Raw genomic sequence first — 15,135 nt, 5'->3', positions numbered from 1 at the left:
TTACAGCCTCTGAACTTACCGACAGCCTGGATAGTCTGACTCTGGTGTACAGGGTTGCTTGGGTCAGAGCAGACTCAATGGCAGAGGGCTTTGCTCTCTGGGTTTTATGCGGCTTCTAAGGAAGACAACGTGTGGGGAGGTGCTCAGAGTCGGAGGGGGCAGAGCGGAGGGCCGTGCCAGGCTCCGGACTGGGGGCGAGAGGTGCCCGAGGCTCGCTGGCCAGAGTCCAGTGGCCAGTGGCCGGGGAGGTGCGGAGGGGACGAGTGCCCGCTCTCAGAAGCCCCCCATGCCAGCTGCGGCCGGCACGGCCCCGAGGGTGGGCGTGCAGCGGGGCCAATGCCCGGCGCTGCTCTCCTGGGCCGGGCTGCGGCGGCAGAGGCAGCGGGCGGAGCGCAGGGCTGCGAGGACGCGACGGCGGCGGCGGCGGCTGCGCTCCTGGTCGGGGGAAGGTGGCAGAGCTGAGACCGCGCCCCCTCTCCAGGCCCCGCCCCTCCAGCCCCGCCCCCGGGCCGCTGGCCCCGCCCCCAGGCGTGAGGGCCGGGGCTTGGGCGCTGCAGCTGACGGTGCGGGTCCACTCAGGGGCTGAATGGCTTTGGGTCCACACGGTAGAGAAGGGAAGCGGCAAAGAGAGGTCGTGATGCAGCAAGGGGAGAGGCCTTCCTACCTCGGGGGCTTTCCGGGAAGAACTCAGGGCAGGCCTGGGGCCTGTGCTCCTGGAGGCAGCTACCTGTACCCAGGTGAGACCTAGAGTTGCTGATAGGGTACCGCTCACTCCCAAACCCGCCAGGACGCGCAGGACTCTGTGGGCTCTCGCTTTCTTCTGGAAGAAGAGCTGGGAAGGCCCCCTAGGGGGATTGGCACTGGCACCAGGGGTGGTGCCCATCTGCCCTCTCTGGTGGTACGGCCTGACCCATGAGAGGCAGGTATTGGCAGGCAGGCAGGAGCCAGGCAGGGAGCAGCAGGTTGTGGCAGGTCCAACTGGGGTGAGGAGGCAGAGGGGAGGAGAGCAGTAGCGAAGCACAGGGGCACCTCTGCCCTGCGGGCAGCAGGGAAAGCCAAGGCCGTCTCCAACTGTCACTCAGTGTCATCAGCATAGGCACAGAGAGCCCAGAGCTTACCAGCCAAGGAGTAGGACGAGTGGTACGAATGAATCCCTTTTTTAAAAATCCTTTTATTAGGGGCTCATACAACTCTGATCACAATCCACACATACATCAACTGTGTAAAGCACATTTGTACATTCATTGCCCCAAAGAATCCTTATTCCCAGTGCCAACGGCAGAGCATTCTGTGCCCGAGTACACTGCCCCCGCAGGAGGGCACAGACACACTGGCTGTGAGCACATGTAGGTGATGGTTCCAAGATGGAGGAGTGGCACCAGGTTCCTGAGGGGTTGAGGTTCCTGGGCACCGACCAGGACCAGGTGGGGCCAGAAGGTGGAGCCTGGGAGTGGTGGTAGGCCTGAGTAGGGTGTGTACTATACATGTGTCACTGTGTGTATGTCTGGTCTCATGGGTGCTGGAACATGTGTTCACAGAAAGAGCTTTGCACACCCATCTGTTTGTGGATCTGGAAGGGCAGCCAGACATGGTGAGAGCAGTTTTTTGGCAAAGAAGCTGGACTAGAGGTCTGAGAATCAGGCTTTGTGGGTGCTCTTTATCGGACACCATGGCCCCCCCAGGTTGAAAGGGGAACTGACTACATGGCTTGGAGCTTCCCAGGCAGCATTTCCTGAACCGGATGGGGAGACGGGAGGGCTCCTCTCCCAGCACATGCCACAGTTACCAGATTAAGCTGGTTGCCTTGGTAACCTCCTCTCTGGGCAGGATTTGGGATCTTTGTCGGTGAGGAAGGGTGAAGAATTGGGGAGGAGTGTGAAGGGTGTGGGGCATGGAAGTAAAAGGGGTGGAGACTTCTGGAACCTGGAAGGGTGGGCAGCTGAACCCCAGCACTCCTCCAACTACTCAAGACAATCAAGCAGAGACGAAGGTCAAGGCTTTGAATCAAGGCGGAAAGCCTTCCAGATCATGGGCTGAGGGCAGCTGAGTCTTATCCTGACTAGACAATGGGGTCAGCCGGGAGCTTTTCAAAAACACCGATGCCCTATGAATGTACAAATGCACTTTACAATTGATGTATGTATGCATTGTGATAAGAGTTGTATGAGCCCCTAATAAAATGATTAAAAACAAAACACGGATGCCCTGCCAACACCCCAGCCAATCAAATCCAACTGGGAGGTGGGACCAAGGCTGAAAGGTGCCCCAGGTGGTTCTTTTTTGCATCTCATACATTGTCTTTCTCAGCCAGGGTGGCTAGAATTCAGGGTGCCCGATCTTGCCTAGGTTCTGCCCACTCTGCGCCATCTTCACGTGCTGTGGTACATCTCTGCTCCGCTCCTGCTTGCTAGCGTCATCTTTTTAGATCTGAGATGGCCTCAGGACACACCTGACACCAAGTCCCCAGGTGTTTCTAATACCTTTACCTTATTGCCCTTGGGACAACTGAGCCCAAGTGGGCTGCAGATGCTCGGAGACAGACAACCTTGGGACTCACAAGTGCATGTTGGGTAAACCAAGGTAGGAGACCTGTGCGCGGAGCCGAAGAGGAGCCTCTGCACTCGCTCCTGGAAGAACTACCAGGGAAGGAGGTGGTGTGAAAACAACTGTGAAGCAATGGGAACAGAAACTTAATTAGGTGAGAGCCCTGTGCATGGACTTCTGGGAGACTGGGCAAGTGCTGGGTTACCTAAGGCTATCACTGCCCCCCTTACATTCCCCTTCTCTCTACCCACCAGGAGGCAGGCTGGGAGGGCAGAGAGAACCTAAGGGCTTTGCTGAGCTTGAGTTTCTCCTTGCTGAGCTGGTTACCAGGGCAACAGGGAGAGCAATGGGATCTAACTGCAAGACTGGGAAGCTAGAACAGGGGTGAGGTGGGGAGCACTTCTTACACTTTCATTTCTCCTGCCAGTAGCCCACCCCCAAGGTTGCCTGCTATTCTGTACATGACCCCAGAAGGCCAGCCGTTTACCAACCACCCTGTGGGGGAGGAGAGGGAGAGATCTGGCAGAATCTACAGGAGAGGAAGTAGGAATGATCAGGAGAGAAGAGCTACTCCACCAAGACTATGGTTGGGGTGGGTAAGGTTTAAGGTACCCCATGAAGCCTGTCTCTGGTGTGAGACTCTCTGGGACCTACGGCCAGGTGCTGCCAGTTCCAAATTAAACTCTATGAACATACTCCAACCCAGGGCCTGGAGGAGGCACCAGTCAACCAAAGCTGGGTCCAAAGTGTAAGGATCAAGTGGCCTAGCTCATCAGCACTGGACCAAGGCAGGAAGCTCTTTGACTCAGGGCCTGGATACGAACCCGAGACCTTTCCTTTTTTCCAGAGGCAGGTGGCTAAATGCACCATGTCCTCCTCACCCAGGCCTTGTGGAGTTCTGAACATCTGGAGACTCTTTACCCTACATGGGCACTAGGAGCGTTTCTGAGCGTTGCACTCGTCCTTGTGTCCCCGACACTTCTTGTCTAAGGGCCTCTGTGATAGCCTGTTGTCTACCTGGAGTCTGGTGGCACAGTATTAAGCACTGGGCTGAGCTGAAAGGTCATAGGTTCGAACCCACCAGTCTCTCTTCAGTAGACAGATGAAGCCGCCTGCCTTCATGAAGATTTACAGCCTCTGAACTTACCGACAGCCTGGATAGTCTGACTCTGGTGTACAGGGTTGCTTGGGTCAGAGCAGACTCAATGGCAGAGGGCTTTGCTCTCTGGGTTTTATGCGGCTTCTAAGGAAGACAACGTGTGGGGAGGTGCTCAGAGTCGGAGGGGGCAGAGCGGAGGGCCGTGCCAGGCTCCGGACTGGGGGCGAGAGGTGCCCGAGGCTCGCTGGCCAGAGTCCAGTGGCCAGTGGCCGGGGAGGTGCGGAGGGGACGAGTGCCCGCTCTCAGAAGCCCCCCATGCCAGCTGCGGCCGGCACGGCCCCGAGGGTGGGCGTGCAGCGGGGCCAATGCCCGGCGCTGCTCTCCTGGGCCGGGCTGCGGCTGTGTCTTCCAAGTCCGAGAGCGGGCTCAGTCTGTGACTCAAGGGAGGGAGACTGTCCCCTCCTCTCCTCCCTCCCTCATCAGGACCCATGCAAAGCACTGAGAAGTCAAGTTTACAGTCAAGTTTATTATCACCAAGTCACAATGCTGATCACAAATGTGCACCCTTTAAAAACAGTTAACAATATTAACAAGAAACCCAAAACACAACAAAATGCGCATGGAGGACCTTCTGCAACGAAACCCAGGGACTGTCAGAGACAAGTGTCACAGTGTGTTAAGGTCTGGGAATCTGGGCACGCTGCCCACAAGCTTGTGAGACCAGCTTCAGGTTTAAGGCAAAGGGAAGAATCTGCAAAAGGCATGCCCACCATTACCCCAGCAGTATCTGGTCTTTCCCTTCTTGGGGTGTGTGTGTGTGTGTGTGTGTGACAGCTTGAGTGCCTCTCTTCAGCCACACCCCACACCTGTGACGAAGTGGTTAGGCCAGTTGTCCAAGAGAAGAGAAACAGTGACCTGACTGGGGAAGACACGCAGATGCCTTCTCCCCAAGGTCTGTAGCAGGACAAGGACAGCAGCCAAGATGCCCCTGGCAGCCACGAGTGCTAGTGAGGGGACTCTTCTACAGAGAAGGGTCGGGAGAGGCCTTGCCCAGAAGGTGACTGCCTTCTTTAGGCCTTGAGCCCAGGCATGGTATCGAATTCTGTAGGCATTGACATGAGTAGAGTGTGAAGGGAAAGCAGGTATTATCATGTAAAACACTCGTACCAGGAAAGACATGAAGAGGGATTGCAAAGCAGGGAGTAGATTGCTTCTGGGTAATACTTGCCTCTAGAAAGATGCATTGGTCCACAGCAGCTGGAGGAGGAGGAGGAGGGAAGATGGAAAGAAGAGAAGTAGGCCCTCTCTGTCCATGTACCTCAAAGACTGAGGACTGTGCATACAAACCCTTAAGGTGCCCAAGGCTCTCTCACCAATTCCCCCTCCCTGACAAAGCCCTTGGTTTACCATCTCCCTCCACGATAAACCGTGTGCTCCGTGGATGACGGAAGACCGCCAGAGCCCAAGGAGCACTTGGAACTGGCTGGACAACGTAGCGCCATTGTGCAGACAGCTATGCTGAAGGTGAGAACCGTTAAGAGAAGTCAAGTATATAGGAGAACACTAAAGATCAACCCAAATGGAAAGGCCAGCTCTTTGGAGACCCGGGTGGGAGAAAGCTGGCTGATACACTCAACGATTTAGGATATGGAGGAGAGGCAAAAGGAACCTAGAGGCACCAGCAAACCAGCAGAATAAACTTATTTTACTGAAAGACAGAGCAAGAAACAGAAAGAAGAAGAAAACTCCAAACAAAATTATTATTATGAATACCAAGTCAGGCTTTAAAAATGAACATTCTTACAAGACAAAACAGAAGGGAGATTCCTGGGGATTAAAAAAAAAATGTCCCGGGAGGCAGTGACGAGGAGCAGAAGACGCTGGGCTTCCTAGTCCGGACTCCGGAGGCTGACTCAGAAAATGAGTGGAGGGGGAGGGACCCTGTCTTCCCGGTTCTCCCCTTTCCCAAGAGAGCCTGGACGGTGAGGAAGGCTGGCTGACGGCAGAGAGCCCCTTGTGTTGCTCTCCTCTCTGAAGCTTCGACAGGGGTGGAGAACAGGAAAGCAGCAGCAAAATGTTCCTGGGCCTTCGGCGTTTACAAGCCTTTCTGGAGTATTTGCCTTAAAAGAAAAAGGAAAAAGACAAAAAGCTAAACCCACACTTTTCTCCTCCAAAATCTTCAGAACTAGCTCTACCAAAGCACCTAAAACTTAGCCCCTTTCCTGTTCAAGTGAGAATACCATCTGTAATTTTTCCCTTACAGTTTCCCAAATGAAAATATTGCAAAGTTAACAATGGTTTCTATTTCAATCCTGCCCAATGCCAGGACTCCTTTAAACCTCCCCGATAGGCCCTCCAATTACGAATGAAATCACCAATGTGGTGATTCTGTTTACTTGGTAAAACCAAGTAGCCGAAGTATGGGCTGTAAGAGTCAGAGTAAATTGTATACTTACTTTTATAGGTTAGATTTGAAATATTCACAAACAAATTAACTGGAGCCCCGGCTTACAACCTGAAATAATAAAGTTGGAATATTTCATCAGGTCTCACACACACAAAAGCTGGTTTTCCACAGAAACATCCCTAAAGAGGATGGAACTCCTCTAGGCTAAGCAAACCCACTGATGGGGGATGTGCCTCCCGTGTGGGAAGGGGCTGGCATACCTCCGGCGGTGGGGGCTTGATGGTGACTGGCTGGGGAGTCCTCCTGGGTGGGGAGGGCTTCGGCTGCACCTGCTGCTGGGCGGGGTTATAGTAGGTCACACCTCCATAGACCTGTGAAGGGGCCTGGGACATAACAAACCAGAAGATAAAGTGAAGAGTTAATTTATCCAGACGACGACAAACGGGAATCTTTAGTCACACAGAGAATTGCATCCACTATGTACAGTTTTTAAATCTCTCGCTGGTTCCTTTGGAATACAGGGACCAGTCATTTCTACCTTAACATGTCACTCCCATTTCTCCAAGTCCTACCATCAACCGACAAAGGGAAAAAGCCGAGCTCAGTGGTGGGGTTTCATCAGGAGGGGGTGGTGAAATACAGCTGCTTCATGCAGCCAGACAGATGGCAAGAAAATGCCGCCCTTTAGAGTCCAACCTACTGCCACGGAGCCAGTTCTCCGCCCTGAGCCTCTGAAACAGGCAGGGAACCTTTACTGCAGCAGACAGCCCATCCTTCTGGTGGGCCCGAACTATCAACCCCACAGTGAGTGTTTGTGCTTAACCCGCTGCACCAGCTGGACTCCTTTATGATGGCTAAACACCATTGAAGAACTGCAGTGCACGCAGATGTGGGCATTACATAAGCTGCACTGCCAGCTCCTGACCACCAAGGGGCACCACACACAAACCAATGGCATGGAAATGTTCTCGTAAATTCCTTTTGCTACAGGCTCTGCTACACATTCCTGTCTGATTGAAGGGATTTGTACGTAAAAGGATCTGCTCATTAGCCATCTCACCTGTGTGTTAGGATACAGATGAGGAGGTGGTGGGGGAGGCAGAGCCCCCGGAGCATAAGGGTAACTGGGATTACCAAAATTCATGACGCCCGGAGCAGAAAAGTAAGTAGGAGCGAGCAGCTGCTGGGGTGGTGGCTGTCCTGGAGACATGGACACTGGCGGGGGATAGAGACCCGGATTGGGCAGAGGTGCCGGTGTCTGGTGGGGATGTAAACCTGGACAGAGGAAAGAACGCAGAGCAAGAACCAGAAGATAACACTGTTTCCATGGCTTGACCCAGCTGCCCTGCGTTAGCACCAACAGGCTCGGGATGGGCCCAAGGACTTTCTGCTGCTCAAGCAGCCAGGGGAGTCGGCCTCACAAGCAAGCAACAGAGGGGCTCATGAAGCCCCCAACAGGTATCATACGCCCCTACTGGAAACATAAAGCAGAGGAGCAAAGCTTACCTGGGTGGGGCAGGTGCATTTCTGGCTGCACAATCATGCCCTGAGGAGGCAGTGAGGCAGGGCTGTCGCCATGGGTATAGATTGGTCCCTGGAACTGCACTGTAAGATAGCACAGTGGGACTCTCAGGAATCCCCATTCTTCAAATCACATGGACAAGCCTTCTTGTCCCCCAAGCCCTTTAAAAGATGTTCAACAGACAGACAATATCTGATAACCACTGAGAGAGGTCAAAAGGGAAATAGAAGGCTGGTCTCTTGTGAGGGGGTCAAAATATCCCTGAAAGAAGAGGATCCAAAGATAATGGCATTTTCCCACCAACTTTTTGAAGTCTCTTTTGGCCATCAATACAGTACCCTAACAACAGGATGACACTCACGTGGGTCGTAGTAGTGCCCCTCCATGATACTGATATGCACAGGGGGTGCGGGGGGCTCTGGCACCGGTCTCTGTCGCTGGGATGAATAGCGCTTGGCTCGACCACCCTGGACCCCCTGGGATAAAGAGAAAGGCCTTTTTGCCCCTTTTTCTTTGGGCAAAGAGTTCACAGCAAGTCCTACCTTCCTTTAGACCAGTGGTTCTCAACTTTCCTAATGCCGTGACCCTTTCATACAGTTCCTCATGTGGTGACCCCCTAACCATCACGTTATTTTTGTTGCTACTTCATCACGGTCATTTTGCTACTGTTATGAATCAGGTGACCCCTGTGAAAGGGTCATTCGACCCCCAAAGGGGTCCCAACCCACAGGTTGAGAACACAGACCGACACACACACAATCCTCACTATCACTGCTGACTCATAGCAGTGGCCCTATCAGTAGAAATTCCCCTGTGGGCTCCCAAGACTAGCTAGCTCTTTATAGGAGTAGAAAGCCCTCTATTTCTCTTGTAGAGTCGCTGGTATTTTCGAACTGTTGACCTCTCAGATCGTAAGATGGTAGCCCAATGGGTAATCACTATGCCATCAGGGCTCCTAACCTTTTTAGGGGCTGCAAAAATACTACCATATATTACTGGAGTATAAGCCGACCTGAATACCAGCTGAGGCACCTATTTTACCACAAAAACTCAGCCTTCCTAACGTGGCGACCCTTTAATACAGTTCTGTGGGGGGAAATGTGCTGAAAGATTCGGCTTATACACGAGTATATGTGGTCATTTGTTCTGAACAAGACTTTAAAAAGCCAAATAAAAATTTAGAAAATCAAGATTTGTTAACTCGAACCTAAACCCTCTAATCTACATTTTGGAGATCCAAAATAAAAGATGGGTAATCAAAAACAACAACAAAACAAAACAGACGGGTAATCAACGGGGAAACGGAGTGACTCAGCTGTAATACTCCCCTCCCCCCTTCTCTGTACCATTTCTTCCATGCGGTTAAACGGAGGTGGTGGTCCCGCTCCCATGTGGATGTGGTTGGGCACACCTGTAATAAGCGAAGAAGTCACTGCTGGAGAAGAGACAGGCATGGGTAGCGCCCCAAGACGCCCTCAAGAAAATGTCAGGCTGAGGACCCCCGAGCAGGAGGGGCTTTCTCCCCATGCCTTTGATGCTCTCTGCTTCCTGGCAACACTGACAAACCCAACAATCTCACGGCCATTGAGGCAATTCTGACTCCCAGGGACCCTGCAAGACAGAGTAGAACTGCCCCCGTGGGTTTCTGAGACTGATTCTTCACAGGAGGAAGCCTCAGCTTTCTCTCGTGGAGCAGCTGGTGGTTTTTAACTCCTGACCTTGTGGTTAGCAGCCCATCACATCAAACCACCAGCCACCAGTACTTGGAATTTTGCACTCATCATAGCCCACTAATGACAGAAGTCACTGAACAGCTTCTTGGAAAATACAATTTCTTCAGTGAGAACACCTAAGCTCAAAATCCTCCCATCAAGTACTTCCCTACAGCGAATCCCTGAGAGGTGATAAGGGGCACACTGAAGTACATCAGTAGGAGGTACACAGGCACACCAGGTTCCCTTTGGGCTGTGCTACTTTTTGTTCAAGAATCACTCACACCATTCTTCTTTAAGGCTTTATAAAATTTCACATGGCCGAGTTAGACTTCAAAAATCATGGAAAAGGTCCCTCAACCAAGTCTGGTTGGAGGAAGACAAAGTAGAATGGGCAAATGGGTGGGAGGCAGTCATGGTCCCTAGAATCTTGCTGTCCAGAGAGCCTCTGGACACGTGGATTTAAATTAATTGATAAAAGTTCAGTTCCTCAAAGTCACTCTGGCCACATTTCAAATGTTTAAGAACCATTTGAATGTTTCCATCATTCCAGAAAGTTCAGGCAACCCTGTTGTAGGACACTAAGAAAGCTAGAGGTCGCTCAGGAAAATTAAAGATCCTGATCAAAATTTAAACTATGTAAGTTCTTTCCCTCAGACACTTAACCGTGAACTATAATCCACTTTTTCTAGAGTGCTAAGGGCAGTACTGATGACTGACTGATAAGTTCACAGTAGGCAGAGGTGGGTGATCTTGAGCAACAGATAAAAACTGTTCTGAGAAGGTCCCTACAAATAACACTTGCTCACAGAAAAGGAAAAGGCAGCCATTGGTCAGACACCCACGACACAGAGAAGTGAAAGCAAGTCCATGCCCTGGAGCCAAAGGAATAAAGGGGGAAGAAAGGAACCCACCCCAGAGCACCTACCCCGAAGTTCCCGGGGCTGCAGGAACGGAGGCTGCCCCGGGGTCCAGCTCTGTTCTGTTAGGGTTAGCTGTGCCACATCTTGCGCAAGCCCCCCGGTGCCAGAGTCCACGGGCGCCTCCCACTTTCCAGGCTTGGCAGGTGGAGGAGGGGCAGTCTCTGGGGCTGGAGGGGCTGGGGTCAGCCCCTCAGGAGGAGGGGGCACCTCCTCAGCAATCTTGCCAGCGTCTCCAGCTTTGGTTCTGGTTCTTCTTGCCCGAGAGTAGGACTTCTTCTCAACGGGCCTCTCTGGGGCCGGTGGGGTGGCGTCAGGAGCAGGAGCTGGCGTCTCTGAGGACGCCTCTTCCTTCGCAGGATTGGGGTGCACTTGAGCATCTGCTTCTGGGGAGGGGTCCCTCAGCGGAGTCTGCTCCAGTCGCCGGGACCGGTAACTAGTCTCATGCTTAAGAGTCTCACCAGACCGGCCACTGTATGGCCCACCCGTCTCCATGGGCCGAAAACCAGGGCGACCTTCCTTGAGGCGAGAGTAGTTCTTGGGTGTAGACATGCGGCCAGTACCTGCAGCATTCCTGTTAATAAATGTCCTGGGTGGTAACATGCCCCCAGGGCCCTGGTGGCGATGGGATTTGTTTGGTCGCTCTCCGATCCAGTTGGGCTCTCTCTGCGGAGGACTCCCAAACCTGAAAGAAAAAAAACCAGAAACAAAAACCAAAAAAAAGGAGGGAGAAAAATCTTTGGAATACAGTAACAAGAGGAACCAGCAGAGAGATAGGGAGACCACCCATAGCCCTCAGGCACTCAACTGCGGGCCGAGGGGAGTGCTTTACCTGGGCTTCCGAAGCCGGCGGGGTCGGATGTCCTCGGGGCCGCGGGCAGAGCGGATGTCATAGCCATAGAGAGCAATGAGCTCCTGCCGGGACTTGGGGGCCTGCTCGTCCTCCCGGAACTTATCATGCTCCCAGCGACCTTCATCTTTCCACAGCTTCCGCTGGCGCCCCTTAGGTCTGACAAAACCAAAGACCACAGATTGGCAGAGCTGCCAAAGAGAGACAGTCACGAAGCACACTGGGCCAGGGCGGAGCCAGCAGGGACCTTGTGTAGTCTCCCCATCTTCTCGGCCTCAACAGACAAAATTGGTCTTCTCAGAGCAAGAGTGCTGGGAATACCTTCAAGCCTGCTCGGCTCAGCCACAACAGGCAGACAGCAAGTGGCATCGCCTCCGGGGCGGCCTGTGCAAGGACGTCAGAGCAGAGGCTCTGAGCAGACAGTGGAAGTGGGATGGTCAGGGGAGCACAGGTTCTGGCCCCAGAGCGGGGGCACGTGAATCCAGAGGGACCCAGTAACCCAAGCTTCAGTTTCCTCATCCGTACAAGAGAATCGTAGTACTGACCTTCCACTGTTGTTCTGAGTAACAATAAGGTAATATTGGCAGGTACTTAGCATCGTACCTGACATACACTCATGGACATTGAGTCAATTCTGACTCAAAGTGACCCCATGGGCCAGAGGAGGCTGCCCAGGAGGTTTCCAACGCTCAAAGTCCTTCTGGGAACCGAAGCCTCATCTTCCTCCCACCGAGTGGCTGGTGGGTTCCAACTGCTGACCTTGAGGTCAGCCGTCCAAAGCAACCCACCAGCCACCAGGACTCCTCCATGGCACAGTGGTAAACACCTGCTAGCTACTAGCAGCAGCAGCAAAAGCAGCACGTGGCTGTTACCTGACTTCCTCCTCCTGGGTTTGCCCTCGAAGGTCATGCTCAAAGAAGAGCCCTTTCCGGGGAATGTACGCCGGGTTCTTCCGATCCTCATCGTCATCCAGATGCTTGGGGCCCTTTTTCCCCATTTTGTTCTCCACAGGCTCTGTGCTCTCCTGGAGAAGAGAGGCGAGCTCCTAAGCGCATCCCCCAGGAAAGCATACCCGGGGCCCACCGCAGCCCGAGAGGCGCAGGCCTCAGGTGGGTACCGACCTGGCCATCCCCGCTCTGCCGCTCCCCGGTGACTGTGCCTTTGCTGTCCGGCTTCTCTTCGCCCTTCTCTTCTTTGGCCGAGGAATTAGCAGCATCGTTGGCTTCGGATTTCAGGTCGACTTTGGAGTTTTCATCCGCACTATACTCCCCTTCTTCACCCTGCAGAAAACGTGCCCTGCCAGCTGTGACGGCAGCTCTGCCCGGTGCCGGGTAGGTTTCCCAGTCTCTTTAGGGAAGCAGCTTCTGACCCACACTGACCACAACCCACAGAAGAAAAGCAACCATACAAGTTACCAGCAGCTCCCTTCAAAAAAGCACAAGTAAGAAAAATGCGGGGGTGCGGGTCAACACACTTAAGGTTTCTAGGAAAACACGCAAGGAGCCACCATCCAAAACTACAATTCCATTTTCTGCATCAACAACTCTGTCCACCTAGTAAGAATGTTAGGCCTGACAAACGTTAAAGAACTTTAGCAACCACCTCTCATCATTCCTCTAAAAATAAAAAATCGGAAGCCCAAGTGCTCTCCCTCCTGTCACCATCTTTTCCCTGGGGACACCATGAAGGAGGGGTCAGCCTGCTGGTGGCATGGGCAGTGTTACATGCGTCCACAACAAGGAGGATCAGGAGGCCAGCCTCTAAATAGGGGCCACTGGAGTCAGGGAACAGGTGTGGCGAGCTCTGGGTAGAAGTAGCCGCTCAGGTTCACAATGAGGAGGCAGAGTTACAGGCTAGAGACCATTTGGAGAATGCAGAAACCGAGACATGGGTCCAAGGGCAGGTGATCGCATTCAAATGCCAGGGTGCAAACACTGCTGCTGCACACTGGTCACGTACTCTCCTCCTTGGGGGCCAACTTTTGGACTCAGACTGCTCCCTCCTAGCTCCAGGCCCAGGGTGGCCCCAGAAGCTGGTCAAACACACTTCACATAAGCTTCCCGATGAGACCTGCAGCTCTCCAACCCGCTTCTTGCCTCTCCAGATAGATCAGCCTATCCTTTCCCAAACCTTCCTGGCTTAGGATTTCCAGAATCCCACAGAAATGAGGACAACTGCTTGATGACACCCTTACTAGAGCCTTGACCCACAGCTTTGTGCCAACCAAGTACCACTTCCCTCAACGACAGGAGGCTTTTCCTCCTGCTAAGATGGCAATGGGTGAGAAGGTACTCAATCAGTTATTTCCGTGGGCCCGTGGTTCCCTTCAGGTCTTGGGGCAGAAATGGCAAGATTCTTGTTTGGTGTGTTGCACATGACCTTAATTGACTAAGCCGCCCCTACCAGCCACCACACACTGACTGAATTCAAACAACAGAAAATAGGACCTGCCTGATTAATGAGGAAGCTTTGTTTCAGGCTCCGCCCCTCCAGTCTGTGGTGGAATATCAAAGTAGGCAACTCTTTTATTCCAAATGAGAAACAACATTTGTTTCCAGGGCAGGGCAGAAAGGTTACAAAATAGACCTGGTCTACCTACAGGCATGCAGTTCCCCTGGCTTCCCGCTGCTCTGACTCAGAGCTGTCATCAAAACGCTTTGTACCACAGGAGACAAATTCTCTCTAGATCAGTCAGCGAAGAGTGAACGCTCTTCCTGCCCAAGACCCCCTCTCCAGAGGCTCAGAAAGAACCGTTTCCTTTGCACACTTCTCAGGGGAAGGTTTGGCTCCTCTTCCACTCCCCAAACACTTCACGGTGTTGGGAGTCTTCCTCCTTCCACGTCTCTTCCAGATGGAACTCCTCCAGCCTCTGGAAATCTCTGAGCCTGCTCGGCACCGGCTTTATCTGTCCATCTCTGCCAGGGCCCACCTGGCACCAAGACTGTCGCTCAGAGCCCCACACCCTGCCCTCAGCCCTTCCAGGCTGTGTTGTTTTGTTGGAGCAAACCTGTTTACTGATCTAAACACCCTAGTCCTCAAGCAAGGGGCTCTGGTGGCACAACCTGGAAGCACTGCCCTCAGTGGTGTGTGTGCCACCCAGCAGAGGTTTGTGGGTCAGAGCCCGACCAATCTTCCCCTGGAAAGATGACAGGAGAACACCATGGGCAATTCTATGCTAATGTGGTGGCTGTGAGTTGAAAATGGACTTCGCAGCACCTGACAACGGTCCTTGACCAAACCAATCACTCCTGTTCTCACCCACTTATCCATTCCCCTCTACCCTCTGCACCTCCATCTTCTGAAGACCACCACTTCCTTGAGCTCTCTACCTTCTCCCTAGCAGACAGCCCTTCCTCCTTTGACTCCCCATCGTTAGTTAAGGGCCCAGGGCCTCTTCCCTTGCCACCCTCACATGCCCAGGCCGGGGTCAACTCAAATGCCTGCTTTCTCTAGGCTACGACCGGGCCAACGACGGTCACTGAAAACACACACACACACACACACCTTACAACAGCTCCGTCTCCAACCTCAAACTGACAGATAACCCTCCAAAGTCTCCCTGTGTAGTTTCTGTCCCAAACCTCTCATCTAGGAATCCCCAAGCCCACCCTCACCAACCTCTTCTGGCAAAGAAATCCAAACACAGAAAAACCTGCCAGCTTCCTCCCCTCTCACTGGCACCACCCATGCTTTCTTCTTTGTAACTGCAATGGAAGGTGTTTTCCTTCAACTTTGCCTGCTTTCTATTTCTTTGGCAATCAGTCAAGGACACCAACACACTTATTACCAACCACTGGCCTTTTCTTCTCCCATCTACCTGTTCCTTCCCATCCATCTTCAACCCCAATGTTAAACTACCTCCAAACGGACTTATTCTTAGCCCCCCATGCCGTGTGTGTGTGTGTGTGTGTGTGTGTGTGGAAAAAATGGCAGCAGCACAGTTTTTAAATTTCTCTAAACCCCCCCACGAAGACAGACCTTCTAGATGATAAAACCAAAAACCTTTGGACAACATCTATAACAAAACCAGGTGACAGGGTGCTTTCTCAAGCCCCAAAATATATGCAAGCCAGTCTGCCCA

General features: G+C 52.9%; 2 protein-coding genes across 2 annotated transcripts in view; both read right to left on the bottom strand.

Annotated features, from left to right (window-relative positions):
- Positions 1-883, bottom strand: part of RAPGEFL1 (Rap guanine nucleotide exchange factor like 1) — a 15,937-nt gene extending 15,054 nt beyond the window's left edge. The window contains exons 1-2 of the mRNA XM_045299335.1: positions 773-883; positions 307-435 (exon numbers count right to left, since the gene is read on the bottom strand). Coding sequence (XP_045155270.1) covers positions 307-435; positions 773-883 — 240 coding nt within the window. The remainder of the gene's footprint in view (positions 1-306; positions 436-772) is intronic.
- A 3,266-nt stretch (positions 884-4,149) lies between these two features.
- The window catches only part of CASC3 (CASC3 exon junction complex subunit), a 16,078-nt gene continuing 5,092 nt past the window's right edge, over positions 4,150-15,135 (bottom strand). The window contains exons 4-14 of the mRNA XM_004707133.2: positions 12,176-12,334; positions 11,927-12,078; positions 11,037-11,213; positions 10,213-10,889; positions 8,919-8,983; positions 7,934-8,048; positions 7,557-7,655; positions 7,111-7,325; positions 6,311-6,433; positions 6,100-6,158; positions 4,150-5,763 (exon numbers count right to left, since the gene is read on the bottom strand). Coding sequence (XP_004707190.1) covers positions 6,135-6,158; positions 6,311-6,433; positions 7,111-7,325; positions 7,557-7,655; positions 7,934-8,048; positions 8,919-8,983; positions 10,213-10,889; positions 11,037-11,213; positions 11,927-12,078; positions 12,176-12,334 — 1,806 coding nt within the window. The 3' untranslated portion in view covers positions 4,150-5,763; positions 6,100-6,134. The remainder of the gene's footprint in view (positions 5,764-6,099; positions 6,159-6,310; positions 6,434-7,110; positions 7,326-7,556; positions 7,656-7,933; positions 8,049-8,918; positions 8,984-10,212; positions 10,890-11,036; positions 11,214-11,926; positions 12,079-12,175; positions 12,335-15,135) is intronic.

The sequence above is a fragment of the Echinops telfairi genome, unplaced genomic scaffold (genome assembly GCF_000313985.2).
Source record: "Echinops telfairi isolate 266 unplaced genomic scaffold, ASM31398v2 ScPeMD7_7458;HRSCAF=8496, whole genome shotgun sequence".
NCBI lineage: Eukaryota > Metazoa > Chordata > Mammalia > Afrosoricida > Tenrecidae > Echinops > Echinops telfairi.
Note: the sequence above shows the minus strand (reverse complement) of the source record. Positions and strands in the feature narration are given on the sequence as shown.